General features: G+C 47.9%; 1 protein-coding gene across 3 annotated transcripts in view; it reads right to left on the bottom strand.

Annotated features, from left to right (window-relative positions):
* The window catches only part of NUP98 (nucleoporin 98kDa), a 94189-nt gene extending 79116 nt beyond the window's left edge, over positions 1-15073 (bottom strand). For 2 of the 3 annotated variants that reach the window (XM_015428311.1, XM_015428313.1), the window contains exons 1-6: positions 14865-15073; positions 8651-8753; positions 7558-7659; positions 7284-7463; positions 5033-5172; positions 2528-2635 (exon numbers count right to left, since the gene is read on the bottom strand). In XM_015428311.1, the coding sequence (XP_015283797.1) occupies positions 2528-2635; positions 5033-5172; positions 7284-7463; positions 7558-7659; positions 8651-8726 (606 nt within the window). In that variant the 5' untranslated portion in view covers positions 8727-8753; positions 14865-15073. Of the gene's footprint in view, positions 1-2527; positions 2636-5032; positions 5173-7283; positions 7464-7557; positions 7660-8650; positions 8754-10824; positions 10889-14864 lie in introns of those variants that run through there. The other variant, XM_015428312.1, reaches the window with a different exon arrangement.
* Between the last annotated feature and the right edge of the window lie 986 nt (positions 15074-16059).

Genomic DNA, 16059 nt, shown 5'->3' with positions numbered 1-16059 from the left:
AAGGAATTTAAAAAGGAGATTAGAGAAACTGATAATGAAGCTCAAGACGATGCATCCTCCTGGACTGAATTGAGAGCTAGGCTTCTTCTCTCATTACCAGTGCCTACTATTGTCATTTGCCATCTGAAACTACTTCACTCTCCAAAATACAAGGACAGATGGACTCACATTCTAGCTGTATCTGAAGACATGAGCAGTGACTCATGAAAGCTCATACCCCGCCACAAATTTTGTTAACTGTTCAGGTGGATGGGAGCCCTGCAGGGGATGGTTCCGGCCTGTGGGTCATCTGTTTGACACCCCAGCACCAGCTACTGTAAACAGAAGCACTGAACTTATCAAAGCTTCTAATAGTAAGTAAAATTTTAAAGCAAACCAGGTTTCGGGTTACTATATTAAAACATAGGGATTTTCATATAAACCCAAGGCACACACACTCAGTAATGTCTCCTAATCTACTGAGACTTCCAGAGAAACCTGATTTGCTTATCGCGGTAAAGCCGTTTTTACAAAAAAAAATCAGTCTTATCTTACCGTAAAGCTTTTCTATCTTAATCATGTGATTATTATCTAGGTAAATTACTGGTTCTTAACTATGTAGGAGATAATCCAGCAGGTGCATTTAAAAATACATCTGATATGTCCTTATTATCTTTCCTAAAGCGAGACAGGGAAGCTAAACTTAAGCTCTCAATCTCTATTAAGAGACAATACATCTAGTATTTCTGTAACTGTTTCAACTAACTCTCAAAAGGTTAAAGGGAAACCTTATGCAACCAGTAAGATGCTGAACTGCAGGCTGTGAAAGGTCGGTAGTTCAGCAGTTCGAGACCCGAATGTGCCGCATGACGGAGTGAGCTCCCGTCTCTAGTTCCCGCTCCTGCCAACCTAGCAGTTCGAAAGCAAGACATTGCAAGTAGATAAATAGGTACCACTTCGGTGGGAAGGTAACAGCGTTCCGTGCGCCTCAGTGTTTAGTCATGCCGGCCACATGACCACGGAAACGTCTTCGGACAGCGCTGGCTCTTCGGCTAGGAAACGCAGATGAGCACCGCAACCCGAGAGTCGGATTCGACTGGCTTTCGAGCAAGGGAACCTTTACCTTTACCTTTTTATGGCAACCAGACAGCTGAACCTGGCACGAGCTCGCCATTACAGGAAAACAGGCATGCTCAGCAAGAAAGGTTGATGATACAACCAAAACACCGCTACACATTCAGACTGGCAGCGGCTCTCCAGGGTCTCAGGGAGCGGTCTTTCACATCACCCACTGCCTGATCCTCTCTTAAGTAGAGGAACGAAGGGGGAAAGGTTGCGGCTGTATGTCTGAACAGCCACAGAGGAGGCACACCTCATAGGGTTGCTTTTGGTGGGGATGGAGCAGTGGGGGGGGGATGGTATGTCGACCTGAGGGACCGCCTTTCCCCACATGTTCCCCCAAGAGCACTACGGTCGGGGCCCCAAAATTTGTTGGACATCCCGGGCCCCAAGGATGCCAAATCAGCTGTGACTAGGGCCAGGGCTTTTTTGGTGGTGGCTCCTACCTGGTGGAATGAACTCCCGGGGGAGATCCGGGCCCTGCGGGACCTTATGCAGTTCCACAGGGCCTGCAAGACGGAGCTCTTCCGCCAGGCTTTTGAGTAGGAGCCGCCGCCCCACTATACCATCACCGCCATTGCACCTAAAGGACGTCCGGCGAGGCCCTGAGGAAGAACTTGGGAATGTTTAGAAGATCCTGGAGAAGAACTGAGCTGAGCCATCTTGGACTTACGTTTAGTAATTGACTGAGCACCACTGTTTTAATGCTGGATGTTTTTATTATGTATCATATGTTTTAATTATGACTCGGTTTTACCTTGCCTTTGTGAGCCACCCTGAGCCCATTGGGGAGGGCGGGATATAAATATGAAAAATAAATAAATAAATAAATAAGATCTTCAGAGTTAGGACGGGGGAAAAGAAGACGCCAAGAGTGAGAGATGGATCGTAGCTGTGCTTAGCTGCTGAGGCTAGGTGTATGGAGGGGTGCTGAAAAGCTACCTTATTTATGTGCTAGGAAGACGACTTGTTTCCTAAAAGTGTTACATATACAAAAAGTAACTAATTTGTATGGAAATGTAAGGAAGCACACACACATCCTTCACAGTACCCCTTGGAAAAACCCTCATCTTGCATACGATTAAATACATTTATTGGGACTCTTGTGGGACTCAATTGCTTTCCACTGCTAGGAATCAACTGTTTTTACTTGTACTTTGAGTTAAAAAAAAAATGTTTAAATGGGTTTGCCTGTGACATTTATAAAGTTTGTATTTCTGGTACCTAGCGTCACATTTTATGGCACACCTGGCGGGGCCCAACAAAGCGATATTTACGACAGATCCGGCCCTCATAATAAATGAGTTCAACGCCTCTAGTCTAAAGGGTGGAAAGGCAGCATACAAATATTTTAAATATTATCCCCATAATAGCCTCCAAACGTAGCAAAACCTGCAGAGAGAAAGAGAAAGGCATTTGACCGACTGACCTCGAGAGATTTACTTTCGTATTCCTTCATGGCCGTAATACACTGATGTTTTGTGCTGATGTTTGTACTGACTCCGGATTTGACCATTGTGTCAGTGCCAGTCGGCGGCTGCAAGACAAAACGGGACAGGCATCAAGACTAAGGCAGAGTCTCGGTTCCCGGGGGGGGGGGGACGCCTGGCGCGAGGAATCTTGCAAGCAGTTGGTTATTACTAGGCAGAGTGGCGACGGTTTTGCCAGCACCCCAAGCGGATGCACAGTAGACTGACGAGACTTTAAGAGGAGCCAGATAGGGGCTGAGGGAAATTTTTTTTGCTCAGAATTTTTGATCCGCTACGAAGCTTGCCGCGTGGCCCAAGTCCATCGGGAGGTTTCTGAGCCCCTTGAGGCAAGGAGATCTTTACGCACTGCAGGACTTTGCTTGCCTTAGTGCACACCGAAGGCAGGCGCTTCCCCATCTTCTTGGTATGCAAAGACATCATGCCTCCGCCTCTGGTTTGCCCCATTCTAGGCCAGCTCTGCCATGAAGCAGCTGTACCACCAAGGCAGCCCACATTTGCTTGGACTCTGCCCGCTGCTGCTCCAGAATACGCTTAAACTGTCCGCTGCAGATGAGAGAGGACCACATCTGGGCCATCTTCTGCTCCACCAACTGCTACGGAACCCTCAGAATCGCCCACCCTTAAAGGGACCACTGCCCTCAGAGGAGAGTCGTGCAAATGAACAACAAATCATAGAATGTTAAGAGTTGGAAGGGGCTCTTAGATATTGATCTGCAAAGGTTACACCCTACCCAACCTCATATCTGTTCACCTCTCTAACCATTCAGGCAAGATGCCCCAATATTTTTACAATCTCGACATCCCTCTTCATTGCAGAGCTTTTCTTCTGGCCAGGGTTAACGCATTTCCCTCTAGAATACTCTATGGCAGATATCATCAAATCCCAAGACGAGAACGGCTGTGCCCCTGTGATCTCAACTCCCTGGACACGGTTGAGCATATAATTATCAAATGCCCCCCTGTATGAGCTACCTCGCAGAAAATTCCTTCTGACTTGGCTTCATCCTAAAAGTTATTTGGGTAACAAGTTAAAATGTCAACTTCTCTTGAATGATTCGATCCCCGAGATCACTAATGATGTTGCCAAGTTTCTTACCGAAGTTCCTAAGGTACAAATTTTTAGATAGTACTATTTTGATTGGACTAAATTTGTATGTAAATTTGTCCTACACTAAGGTACCTTATGACTAACTAGAAAAAAGGCCCGTTGTGGAAATAAATACAACGGCCTCTAGAAAGAGGCTCTGGGCGGGTGCCCCGGCCTTGGACACTCAGTTTGCTGTGGCGACCTCAGCAGGGTATAATGACATTGAGTCCACCATTTTCTCCAGAGGAACTGATCTCTGCTACCTAAAGAACAGTTGTAATTTTGAGTGATCTCCAGCCCTCACCTGCAGATTGGCAACGATGGTTCCCCAGAAGGGAATGGTTGGTTTGGAGGGTGGAGTACCTGAGGTCCCACGCCTCCTGAAACCTCACCCTCTCCAGGCTCCATCCCTCACATCTCCAGGAATTTCCCACCTGGAGTTGGCAACCCTATCTCCTTCCCAGCCAATCATCAACCGACCTTTATTTCGCCCTCACTCTTCAGCTTTCTACCCCCCCACACACCTGCAGCCTCTCCCGTGCTCTGAAGCCCTGACTGCTGCGTCACATTGGCTGCCATAAGGGGGCCACCTCAGCAGCATAGAAGGATACAGAGCCCACCATTTTCTCCAGGGGAACTGATCTCTGCCATCTGGAAAGCAGTTGTAATTCTGAGTGATCTCCAGCCCTCACCTGGAGATTGGACACATTTTACCTCAGAACAGCAAACTGTTTAGAATGTTAGAGGCAAAAGCCAATGAAGTCACACATGCAAACAACCTCTGTGTTCCGAGGCAAAGGCCAATGAGGCTGCATATGCAAATAACCTCTGTGTTCTGACTGGCTATAGGGGGGAGAGGAACAGCAAACTGTTTAGAATGTTGGAGGCAGGACTCAGGCAAAGCAGCCAGTGGATAGGGAGACCCTCTGAATGACAGATCAGAGAGCGAACTGATTTTGGAGCGTGTGGAATGTTCTAGAGAAGTGCCACCACCATTCGGCTTTTATTTATAAGGGATATATGATATGCCAATAAAGGTCTATGAATGAATGAATGAATGAATATCTACTCTCTTCCCATACCAGAGGCTGTCTGCCTCTTTGTCTCAGTGGCTGGGGAGGACGGGCGGGAAGATGCTGCCGCCGTCCTCCTGCTTGTGGGCTCTCGAGAGGCAGCTGGTCGGCCACTGGGTGAGACAAGAACGCTGGACTTGACGAGCCTTTGGTCTGATCCACCACGGCTCTTCTTAGGTTCTTATGGGAATCACGGGCCCCTCGACACAAGAGTTCACGGAACGGAATGGCCCAGCACGAAGGTCAGAGCCCGTCTTTTAAAAAGCAAATAAAATAGGACTTGCATTGAATTTAATGGTGGTGCCCGTTGGAACAGCCGTAAAGCTCGTCGATCCGAAGAGGGAGCCGGACGTACCCCCAAACGGGTTGGAGGTGGTGTTTGTGGTTCCAAATAAACCGCCACTGCTCGTACTTGTCCCAAAGTCTGTAAGAAAGAAAGAAAAAAATGGAAGTCAGTATCCAAATGGAAGGAGACCGCTTCAGAGCCAGAGCCTGATGACACTTCTGAACGTAGGACGAAGCGACGCAAGACAGCCTGGAAGTGCTAACGTTCAAGCTCGTCGGGTCTACAGTGAAGGACGCCATCACGTTTCCAAGAACGACTCTGCCTTTCTACTTTCAGCCTAGAAATCGGTGCCATTCAGGCAGTCTGCTCCCGAGAAGAAAAGAAGTCTGTTTCTGTAGATTCAGGTGAGCGGTCATGTTGGTCTGGAGCAGCGGAACAAAGTTCAAGGCAAGTGGCGCCTTTAAGGCCAACAAAGTTATAAAACTTAATGCTCCCTCTAAGCTGTGGAGTCTTGTGAGCAAAAAGTCTACTTGGTGAGCTCGACTGGCATTGAAGTGGTGAGCCGGTGATTTGGCTGTTGCATAAATTAGCTTGCTCTGGAGCCATCTCTCCTGAGCGAAAGCAAAAATGTGTGAGCCGGTGGCTAAAAAACTGTGAGCTAGCTCACACTAACTCAGCTTAGAGGGAACACTTGCACACTTCTTCATAGAATCGTAGAATGTTAGAGTTGGAAGGGACCTTGCAGGTCATCCAGTCCAACCCCCTGCACTCTGCAGGAGCACAGCCGAAATATAGCCCTACGACATACCCGAGAGATGGTCGTCCAGCCTCCACGTGAAAACATCCAGCAGAGGAGCATCCACCACCTCCCGAGGCAGACTGTTCCACTGCTCAACCACTCTGACAGTTAGAAAGTTTCTCCTGATATTGCGCTGGTAACGACTCCCTTGTAATTTCCACCCATGAGATTTAGTCTCGCAATCCGGAGCAAGAGAGAATAGATCTGCTCCATCTTCCACATGACATCCCTTCAAATACTTGAACACTGCAATCATGTCCCCTCTAAGCCGCTCTGAGACTGTGTCTGTGTCAAATGCTACCAGCTGCATTGCACGAGAAGCCCGAGGTGAGGTTGGCTGGGGGCGGGGGGGGGGTGAACTGTGGCCCCAGGACTTATGGGACCAAAGGGTAAGAGGTTACTCTTTGGGGGCAGTAGTATTTTGCTTGTGGTGGCGAAGTTTCGGACAGAGGTCAGCTGGTGACGTAACAGGGACACCTGTGAACAGGTGAAGCTGTCTTTGAGAGCCAGTTTGGTGTAGTGGTTAAGTGTGCGGACTCTAATCTGGGAGAACCGGGTTTGATTCCCCACTCCTCCACTAGATGACCTTGGCCAAGCCGTACTCCTGACAAGAGCTGTCCTTGGAAAAGAGCCATTTCTGTCAAGAGCTCTCTCAGCCCCACTTAGCTCACAGGGTGTCTGTCTGTTGTGGGAAGGGGAAGGAGTTTGTGAGCCGCTCTGAGACTCCTCTGGGTAGTGAAGGGCGGGGTATAAATCCAATCTCTTCTTCTTCTATATGCCCAATTTCCCAGAAGTAGGTGCACCTCAATCTAGGTGCCCTCAAGGAGGTTGCAGTATTCCTAGTCAGCTTAACCTTGCGGGGCATTCACAAAAAGCAATCTCATGCCATACGCTTAAATACTCTGACAAAGTCAGGATACACAGCCCCAAGGACACGTGTACTCCATGGAAAGCTGCTTATCAAATATTTATTTCCCCCACTGAAGAGAAGAAGAAGAAGAGATTGGATTTATACCCCGCCCTTCACTTGGGAGTCTCAGAGCGGCTTACAAACTCCTTTCCCTTCCCCTCCCCACAACAGACACCCTGTGAGGTGGGTGGGGCTGAGAGAGAGCTCTGACCGAAACTGCTGATTTTCAAGGACAGCTCTGAGAGAACTGTGGCTTGCCCAAGGTCACCCAGCTGGCTGCAAGTGGAAAAGTGGGGAATCAAACCCGGTTCCTCCCAGATTAGAGTCTGTGCCCTTAACCACTACACCAGACTGGCTCTCCCTCACTGAAAACTTCCCACGAAGGGCAAGCCGCTTCGTGCCACTGGAATCCACAGACTTTGTAATGAAACCTCAAGAACAAGCTAGAGGGAAAGCAGACTTAACAGCTGCACGTTTCCCCTCAGCGAAACAATTCCCAGAGCTTACTGTTTGGGGGGGAGAAGAATTATTGGAACTCACTGCCAAACCCCACGGGTTTACTCTGTGCAAAGGCATTGTTCTGGGATGAGAAGAGGCCTCCACCAGTGCTCGCAGTCCCAAATAAGCCGCTGGACGTTCCTGTTGACGTTCCAAACCCAAAGCCGGTGCTTGTGGAAGACGTGGCTGGCTGGCTGAACGTGCTCGAACCAAACAGTCCTCCTGAAACCAGAAACGGGAACCAGGATTAAAATACCGAAGAGTCACAACGAAAGAATTCTGGCAACGGAGTGAGCGGCGGCTGCAGTCCTTGTACCTGGCTTGGCCTGCGTGTTCCCAAAGAGTCCTCCTGTGTTATTGTTTGTTCCAAAAGCAGACGTCCCAAACGCTCCTCCGCTCGTCGTGCCGAAGCCTGTATCTGTAGAGCAATCATAGGTGGTGGGCAATGAGACGGCGCAGCTGGGCGCGAGGGAAGGTTTAAATTGCTAGGGAAGGGGCAGGTGCATCCTTCCCCACAGGAAATTAACTCAAAGTAGAACGTTTACTGAAACCACTTGGCAAACCAACTGTGCAAAAGATAAGACGTGATAATTCAGAGGAACAGAACTGACAGCCCAACAAAAATACTGTATTTTCCGGGCTGTGTGGCCGTGGTCTTGGTATTGTAGGACCTGACGTTTCGCCAGTAGCTGTGACTGGCATCCTCAGAGGTATAACACAAAAAGATGGAGTGCTCTCTCTGTGTCACACTCCATCTTTCTGTGTTATACTTCTGAGCAGGGCTTTTTTTGTAGAAAAAGCACAGCAGGAACTCATTAGCATAACAGGCCACACCCAACAGCAGAAACACATTAGCATATTAGGCCACACCCCTAACAGAGCAGCTCATTAGCATATTATGCCACGCCCCCACATTACCAGAAGTGTGGTCATCCAGCCACACTCACCTTTTCCTTCTTATTCTGTTTACCTTGTTTGTTGTCAAAACCCAGGGCCTTTTTTTTGTAGCAGGGACTCCTTTGCATGTTAGGCCACAAACTCCTAATGTAGCCAGTCCTAATGAGTTTCGGCTGTTGGGTGTGGCCTATTGTGCTAATGAGTTCCTGCTGGGCGTGGCCAACTCTGGAGGCAGCCGGAACTCCGTTCCTGTGCGTTCCTGCCCAAAAATAGCACTGCTTCTGAGGATGCCAGTCACAGCTACTGGCGAAACGTCAGGTCCTACAATGCCAAGACCACAGCCACGCAACCCGGAAAATCTATAACAGCTAATGAACTCCAGCCGTGAAAGCCTTCGACAGCATATTAGTTTTTTTTAGTCTAACTTACATCAAAGCCAAAGGTCCAAGTTATAGCATTTAGATAGGAAATCTCAACTGACCATTCCCACAATTAGTATCAACAATACATACTCTGGCCAAAAGTTGACGTCGTCCCAAAGCCCCCCGTGCTGCTTCCAAAAGGCGTCCCAAACGATTTGTTAAACATTTTGAAGTTGCGTCAGGTTCTCAAAACCTAGAACAAAAGAAAAGACGTTAACTAATCCACTTCAGGAAAAAAAGTTATGTCCAGCTCCATTCAGATAAATACAAAGAGACCTCCCAGTTGCAAAGGATCAAAGTTACAGAGTCAACCGGGGAAACGTAACATATGCAAAATATAATTTTATACAATGTGAAAATAATTGATAAAGTGTTACATACATAAATTACCAAAAGGTTACATATAAGAGAATTACAATATATTATATTAACGAAGCTTCCTTTAGACCCGGCATTGCTCCTCCTTGGCCACTGGTCGTCAGATGAACCTCCTTGCCCCCTTGCGAGGGATGTTGTGCGAAGAGACGGTGGGACTGGACGGGGTGGGGGCTGCTGAGAGGAGCAACGGAACGGGCATTCCGCTGACTCCGCTCCTGCTGCCAAGAAGGAGCAACGCCGGGTCTAAAGAAATGTAAGCCTTTACAAGCAACAAAAAGGACTGAAGAATAAAAGAGACGGCACTCAGCTAATGCAAGTTGTTGAATGGGAGAATTTACTTCTGAGGAAGCATAGAATCGATACGGAGACACAAGCCGGAACCTTTGTTAATATAATATATTGTAATCCTCTTATATGTAACCTTTTGGTAATTTATGTATGTTAACACTTTATCAATTATTTTCACATTGTATAAAATTATATTTTGCATATATTACGTTTCCCCAGCTCCATTCAGAAACACGCCAAATGCAGCCATTAATGCCACCCCATGCAGAACAGGATCCTGGTAGAAGCAGCAAGCTCTGCAGCAGCAGACACCGGCTCTAGAAGGTCAATACACGGGAGGGCTAAAATAAAACTGCGTTCCTAGATCGGGCACTGCTGAATGATGGTCACCGACACCTGACAACACAACTGAAATCTTATCACTGCCAACCACCTTAAATCCAACAAGAATACAATCTTTCTCTCCCTTGAATGAAGGTTTTAGGGAGCTAGAAACGTGCCTTGCTGGTTTTCTTAGTCCATCACTCCACGACAGGTCAATATTATGTGACAGTATCACATAGGATGTGGTTTGTTTGACTTTAATGGCTTTAAGATGTGTTTGTTACGTATATTTTTAATCTGTTGGCCACCTTGGTGGCCCTGAAGAGGGCAAAACAGCCCAGTATACATTCTGTAAACAAGTAACTGGCATCAGTGAATGAAGGGAGGAGCTTGCAGGCGCCATTTTCACTGCTACTAGCCACGTGGGTGAAGCCACAACCAGGGCTGCTATGGAGTGGTTGTGCTTATAGGTCTCAGTTGGATTAAATAACTTCTTGGCATCTGAAGAAGTGAGCAGAGATTCACGAAAGCTCCTACCCTGCCACAAATTTTGTTAGTCTTGAAGGTGCTCCTGGACTTTTGCTGTTTTGTACTGTATACTACTTCTTGCAAGCATTATTACGTTGCTTTGTGGATGGTACATATTACAGAAAAGAGCTGCCAGAATCAATTTTATGCCATTAAGCCTGAACGATCTCCAAAACGTCTTATTGTTAAAAGCAAACTGGGGGGCCTGGCTTCTGATTACTGTAAAACAATTCATGCAGCTGAACCTCTACATCCAAATACTAATTACTGCCCAGCAACTATGTTTGACTGAATCAAGCACAGTTCTTAGAACCTGATACTAGAAAAGGTAAAGGTCTCCCCTGCTCAAAAGCTAGTCGAATCTGACTCTAGGTGGCGGTGCTCATCTCCATTACCAAGCCGAAGAGCCAGCTCTGTCCGAAGACTTCTCCGTGGTCATGTAACTGGCATGACTAAACGCCGAGGCACACGGAATGCTGTTACTTTCCCACCGCAGCGGTATGTATCTACTTGCGGTTTCTTGCTTTCGAACTGCTAGGTTGGCAGGAGCTGGGGCCAGAGATGGGAACTCATTCCGTCCTGCAGCACTCGGGTCTTGAACTGCCGACTGACTGACAGACCTTCCGGTCTGCAGTTCAGCGTCTTAACCTTTGAGCCACCTCTACATCCAAATGACTAATGACTGCCCAGCAACTATGTTTGACTGAATCAAGCAGAGTTCTTAGAACCTGATGCTGGAAACGTACTTTTAAAATGTTGCAGGATGGAAAACATCTTCAGGTATTTAACTGAGGAATACAATTTGGGTGCCACCCTTATCGCTCCTGCAACACAAGGACGAGAAGACCTTTACACAAGGCAGCCCAGCTCCTCCGGGTATCCCCCTTCCTCCCACTCTCATATATTCCGTAAAGGTAAAGGTCTCCCTTGTTCGAAAGCCAGTCGAGTCCGACTCTAGGGTTGCGGTGCTCATCTCCGTTTCAAAGCCGAAGAGCCAGCGCTATCCGAAGACGTTTCCGTGGTCATGTGGCCGGCATGACTAAACACAAAGGCGCACGGAACGCTGTTACCTTCCCACTGAAGTGGTACCTATTTATCTACTTGCAATTTCTTGCTTTCGAACTGCTAGGTTGGCAGGAATATATTCCGTACCAATAGAAATAAACTGGTGAATGCTTGGAAGTAAACACACACGGTTAAGGAGCCAAAAAACATATGGAATGGTTGTGAAACTTGTAACAGTACAAACCCAAGGCATAAAGAAAGAAATATCAACAGGTTCGGAGACGATATTTCACTTCTTGGGCTTGTTTCCATTTAAAAAAAAATTATGAAGCTCAAAATGGAGAATCAGAAGTTGTAGATCTTTCAGACACTGACTCTCATTACAGAAAAACTATGGTTTACTTTTACTAGTGTTTTCGGAGATGTTAGTACCTAATTTTGCCTACATTATGGATAACAATTAGACACTACTAGAATTCAAAATTAACATCCTAATGAATTGCTACTTATTACCTATGTTATAAAGAAGAGATTGGATTTCTACCCTTCACAACCCAAAGGAGTCTCAGAGCAGCTTACAAACTCCTTTCCCTCCCCACAACAGACACCCACCCTTTGGGGTGGGTGGGGCCGAGAGAGCTCGGAGAGAAACTGCTCTTTTTCAAGGACTATGGCTTGTCCAAGGTCATCCAGCCAGGTGCAAGTGGAGGAGTGGGGTTCTCCCAGATTTGAGTCCACTCACTTAACTACTACTCCAAAAGATATTACTTCACTTCATTCTCTAAATATGTGAACTTCTTCTGTTTTTCTGGGTGTCATCATTGTACCATTTCTAAAAAAACATTTTAAAACTACCTTTTTTCATTTTCAGCTTCTGTTAGACTTTTTCCTACTTTTCCAAACAGCAAAATGTTATGCTCAGGTAGCATACGTGCTCATATCTAACACCGTACACTCTGACAGTGTCTGAATGCAAATCAAGTCACATGCATAGCAATTTATTTGAAGAAGTTCCCCATAGTTCTTGGAACTATGTGCTTGAGGCAGGAAACACATCACAGTCTATAATTTTATGTGCTGAGTTACAAACGTGATGCAAGTAATGAAGCCAATATAATTTTCTTTCCTCACAGACTTCAAATTTCCCAAAACTTTACTAAGACACACACAATTTGTAACACTCCAAGCAGCCAACATCAGTATCCTCATACCTGGAAGTATAAGATGGCCATTCTTAGCAAACTCTCCATCCCAAAAAATCCACAGATATAAACCATTCTTTCCTTCACATATATGCATTCAAGTTATGAACGCACACAGAGAGAACATTCAAGGAAGAACAACTACACCTATTAATATACCAACATCTTCTGACTCTATAATCTTGAGAGAGAGAGGTGTCAAGAGATTACCAGGCTATATTGCTGGGGAAACAACATCTACTGTACAGCTTCCAGGATACCCAACAGCTTTAAAACCATCCAGCATGCCTTTCAATCCCGTGTTATGTGGTAACAACGAACTGCCCCCTCAAGCCACCCGACAGTACCATACTGCAGCCATCTTTGGGGGAAGGTGTTGCAGCAGATTGGCAGAGTACATTTAGGAGATCCCAGGTTTAGTCCCTAGCCTCTCTCACAGCTTCGTTTTTATCAAGATGGGTAGCAGTGTTAGTCTGCGGCAGTAGAAAAGAGCAAGAGTCCTGTAGCGCCTTAAAGACTAACAAAGTGTGTGGCAAGGGATGAGCTTTCGTGAGTCACTGCTCATTTCTTCAGATACAGCTAGAATGTGAGTCCATCTGTCCTTATATCACAAAGTTGATGGATTTCCATTCTGCAGGGCTAAATGTGGTGCTTCCATGGACATAGGTCTAGATGGGGAGGCGTGTTACATCTGTCTGTAGCAGGAGAAAAGAGCCAGAGTCCAGGAGCACCTTCAAGACTAACAAAACATGTGCCAAACTATGAGCTTTCGTGAGTCACTGCTCACTTCTACAGACACAGCTAGAATAAGATCAAGATGGGCAGGCGTGTTAGTCTGTCTGGAGCAGTAGAAAAGAACAAAAGTCCAGCAGCATCTTAAAGACTAACAAAATATGTGGCAGATCAAGATGGGGAGCTGCGTTAGTCTGTCTGTAGCAGTAGAAAAGAGCAAAAGTCCAGCAGCATCTTAAAGACTAACAAAATATGTGGCAGATCAAGATGGGGAGCTGCGTTAGTCTGTCTGTAGCAGTAGAAAAGAGCAAAAGTCCAGCAGCATCTTAAAGACTAACAAAATATGTGGCAGATCAAGATGGGGAGCTGCGTTAGTCTGTCTGTAGCAGTAGAAAAGAGCAAAAGTCCAGCAGCATCTTAAAGACTAACAAAATATGTGGCAGATCAAGATGGGGAGCTGCGTTAGTCTGTCTGTAGCAGTAGAAAAGAGCAAAAGTCCAGCAGCATCTTAAAGACTAACAAAATATGTGGCAGATCAAGATGGGGAGCTGCGTTAGTCTGTCTGTAGCAGTAGAAAAGAGCAAAAGTCCAGCAGCATCTTAAAGACTAACAAAATATGTGGCAGATCAAGATGGGGAGCTGCGTTAGTCTGTCTGTAGCAGTAGAAAAGAGCAAAAGTCCAGCAGCATCTTAAAGACTAACAAAATATGTGGCAGATCAAGATGGGGAGCTGCGTTAGTCTGTCTGTAGCAGTAGAAAAGAGCAAAAGTCCAGCAGCATCTTAAAGACTAACAAAATATGTGGCAGATCAAGATGGGGAGCTGCGTTAGTCTGTCTGTAGCAGTAGAAAAGAGCAAGAGTCCACCAGCATCTTAAAGACTGACAAAATATGTGGCAGACCAGGATGGGTCACCGTGCCAGTCTGCCTGTAGCAGTAAAAAAGAGCAAAAGTCCAGCAGCATCTTAAAGACTAACAAAATATGTGGCAGATCAAGATGGGGAGCTGCGTTCGTCTGCCTGTAGCAGTAGAAAAGAGCAAGAGTCCAGCAGCATCTTAAAGACTAACAAAATATGTGGCAGATTAAAATGGGGAGCTGCGTTCGTCTGTCTGTAGCAGTAGAAAAGAGCAAAACTCGAGCAGCATCTTAAAGACTAACAAAATATGGGGCAGACCAGGATGGGTCACCGTGTCAGTCTCTGCTCACCGCTTCAGAAAACTCACCCCCTGCCACATATGTTGTTCGGTTTTAAGGTGCCACTGAACTCTTGCTCTTCCCCTACTAAAACACGTGGCAGGCTGCGTTCCCTCTAAGCTGAGTTGGTGTGAGCCGGCTCGCCGTTTTTCAGCCTCCGGCTCACACGTTTCCGTCTCAGCTCAGGAAGGGGATGGGACTCCAGAGCCAACTCTCATGTATGCAGGCGCCAAACGGCTCACTCACAACTTGAATGCCAGCGGCTCACAAATTAAGAATTCTTGCTCACAAGACTCCACGGCTTAGCGGGAGCCTTGGTGGCAGCCGGGTCGACGAGCTTCCGTGAGTCAGTCCTCCCTCCTTCAGATACAGGCAGAAACGAGACTTGTTGGGCGAGTCTGTCTCTCTCTCTCTCAGCCTAACCTACCTCGCAGGGGTGGTTGTCGCGGGGGATAAAAGAAGACATCAATTACGTAACCCACTTGGGGGGGGTACCCACGAGGTCCTCTACTCGTGCCGCGCTCGGCGGTGGAGTTCTCAGCACCCCCCCCACTCCCGGCCTTCCCAGAATCCCGCGCGGCCCCGCCCACCCTCCCCTCGCCGACTGCTCAAGGCCGGGCCGGGCCCAACCGGAGCAGAAGCCGGGGTTCCCACCTCAGCTGGGCCTCTGGCGGCGCGGGGCCTCGGGCCGGCCGGTCAGCGGCGCCTCCCCCAGCAGAAGCGGCGGCGCCTCCACAACACCCGCCTCAGCCGTCGTCGCCTCGCCGCGAAAGGGGGGTGGGGGGGGAGAAACTGCGTCACACACCGACGCACGCAGCCGTCCTCATAATGCCCGTCCGCGCTCCGCCTCTCTGATTGGACGGCCGCGGCCGCCGCTTCCGCCGATTGGTCAGTGGAGGGGGAAGCGGGAGCGCGCCCGCCGCAACGCGCCCCTTCGGCGGCGTCTGACGTCACGCCGCAAAGAGCCCGCCCCACCCGATTGGCGGAGAACGTCGTCAGGGGCTTGTTGCTGGGGCTGAGCGGCCGACGGGAAGGTCCGAGCGGGCTGAGCGCGAGGGGCGGACATCCGGGACGCCGGGAAGTACGTCAGCTCTTGGGTGGGGCTTTTCTTCCCCCCCTCCAAGTGGGAGGGGCAGGCCGGGGCCGCCAATCGGGGCAGGGCTCGGTTTCCATGACAGCCGTTGGGGGGGAAATAGCACCGCCCCTGGGATGAAGGGTGGGGGCGGTAGGTCAGTGTTTACCTGTGAGTAAGGCCTTGGAGTTCAATGGGGTTTCCTGCAGGGCGTGTACCGCACAGGCTCAGGGGCGTGAAGGTGCTGTTGCCAACCTCCTGGCGGGGCCTGGACCTCCCCTGAAATGACAACTGAGCTCCAGGCAGAGAAAAAGTATTTTATTGACTGGAAAGATTTCTCAGGCGCCTGGCAGACGTGCCTAAAGCCCTATGGAAAGTCAATAGAAAGCTTACCAAAGCAGTTTCTTCATAAGGAAAATATATACAGAATGTTCTATAGGTGGCATAGGACTCCTGAGAATCTAGCTAAATGGTATCCCAATAGGTCAAATGTCTGTTGGGAACCTAACCGAAAAACTGGTTCTTTCTATCATATGTGGTGAACACTTGTGATGTTGTAAAGAAATACTGGATATGGATACATGAGACAGTACAAAAAAAAATCTTAACATGAATGTACCTTTTATAAAGTAAAGGTAAAGGTTCCTCTTTGCTCGAAAGCCAGTCGAGTCCGACTCTAGGGTTGCGGTGCTCATCTCCGTTTCCAAGCTGAAGAGCCAGCGCTGTCCGAAGACGTTTCCGTGGTCATGTGGCCGGCATGACTAAACGCCAATGGAT

The sequence above is a fragment of the Gekko japonicus genome, unplaced genomic scaffold, assembly GCF_001447785.1.
Source record: "Gekko japonicus isolate JY-2015 unplaced genomic scaffold, Gekko_japonicus_V1.1 scaffold3321, whole genome shotgun sequence".
NCBI lineage: Eukaryota > Metazoa > Chordata > Lepidosauria > Squamata > Gekkonidae > Gekko > Gekko japonicus.
Note: the sequence above shows the minus strand (reverse complement) of the source record. Positions and strands in the feature narration are given on the sequence as shown.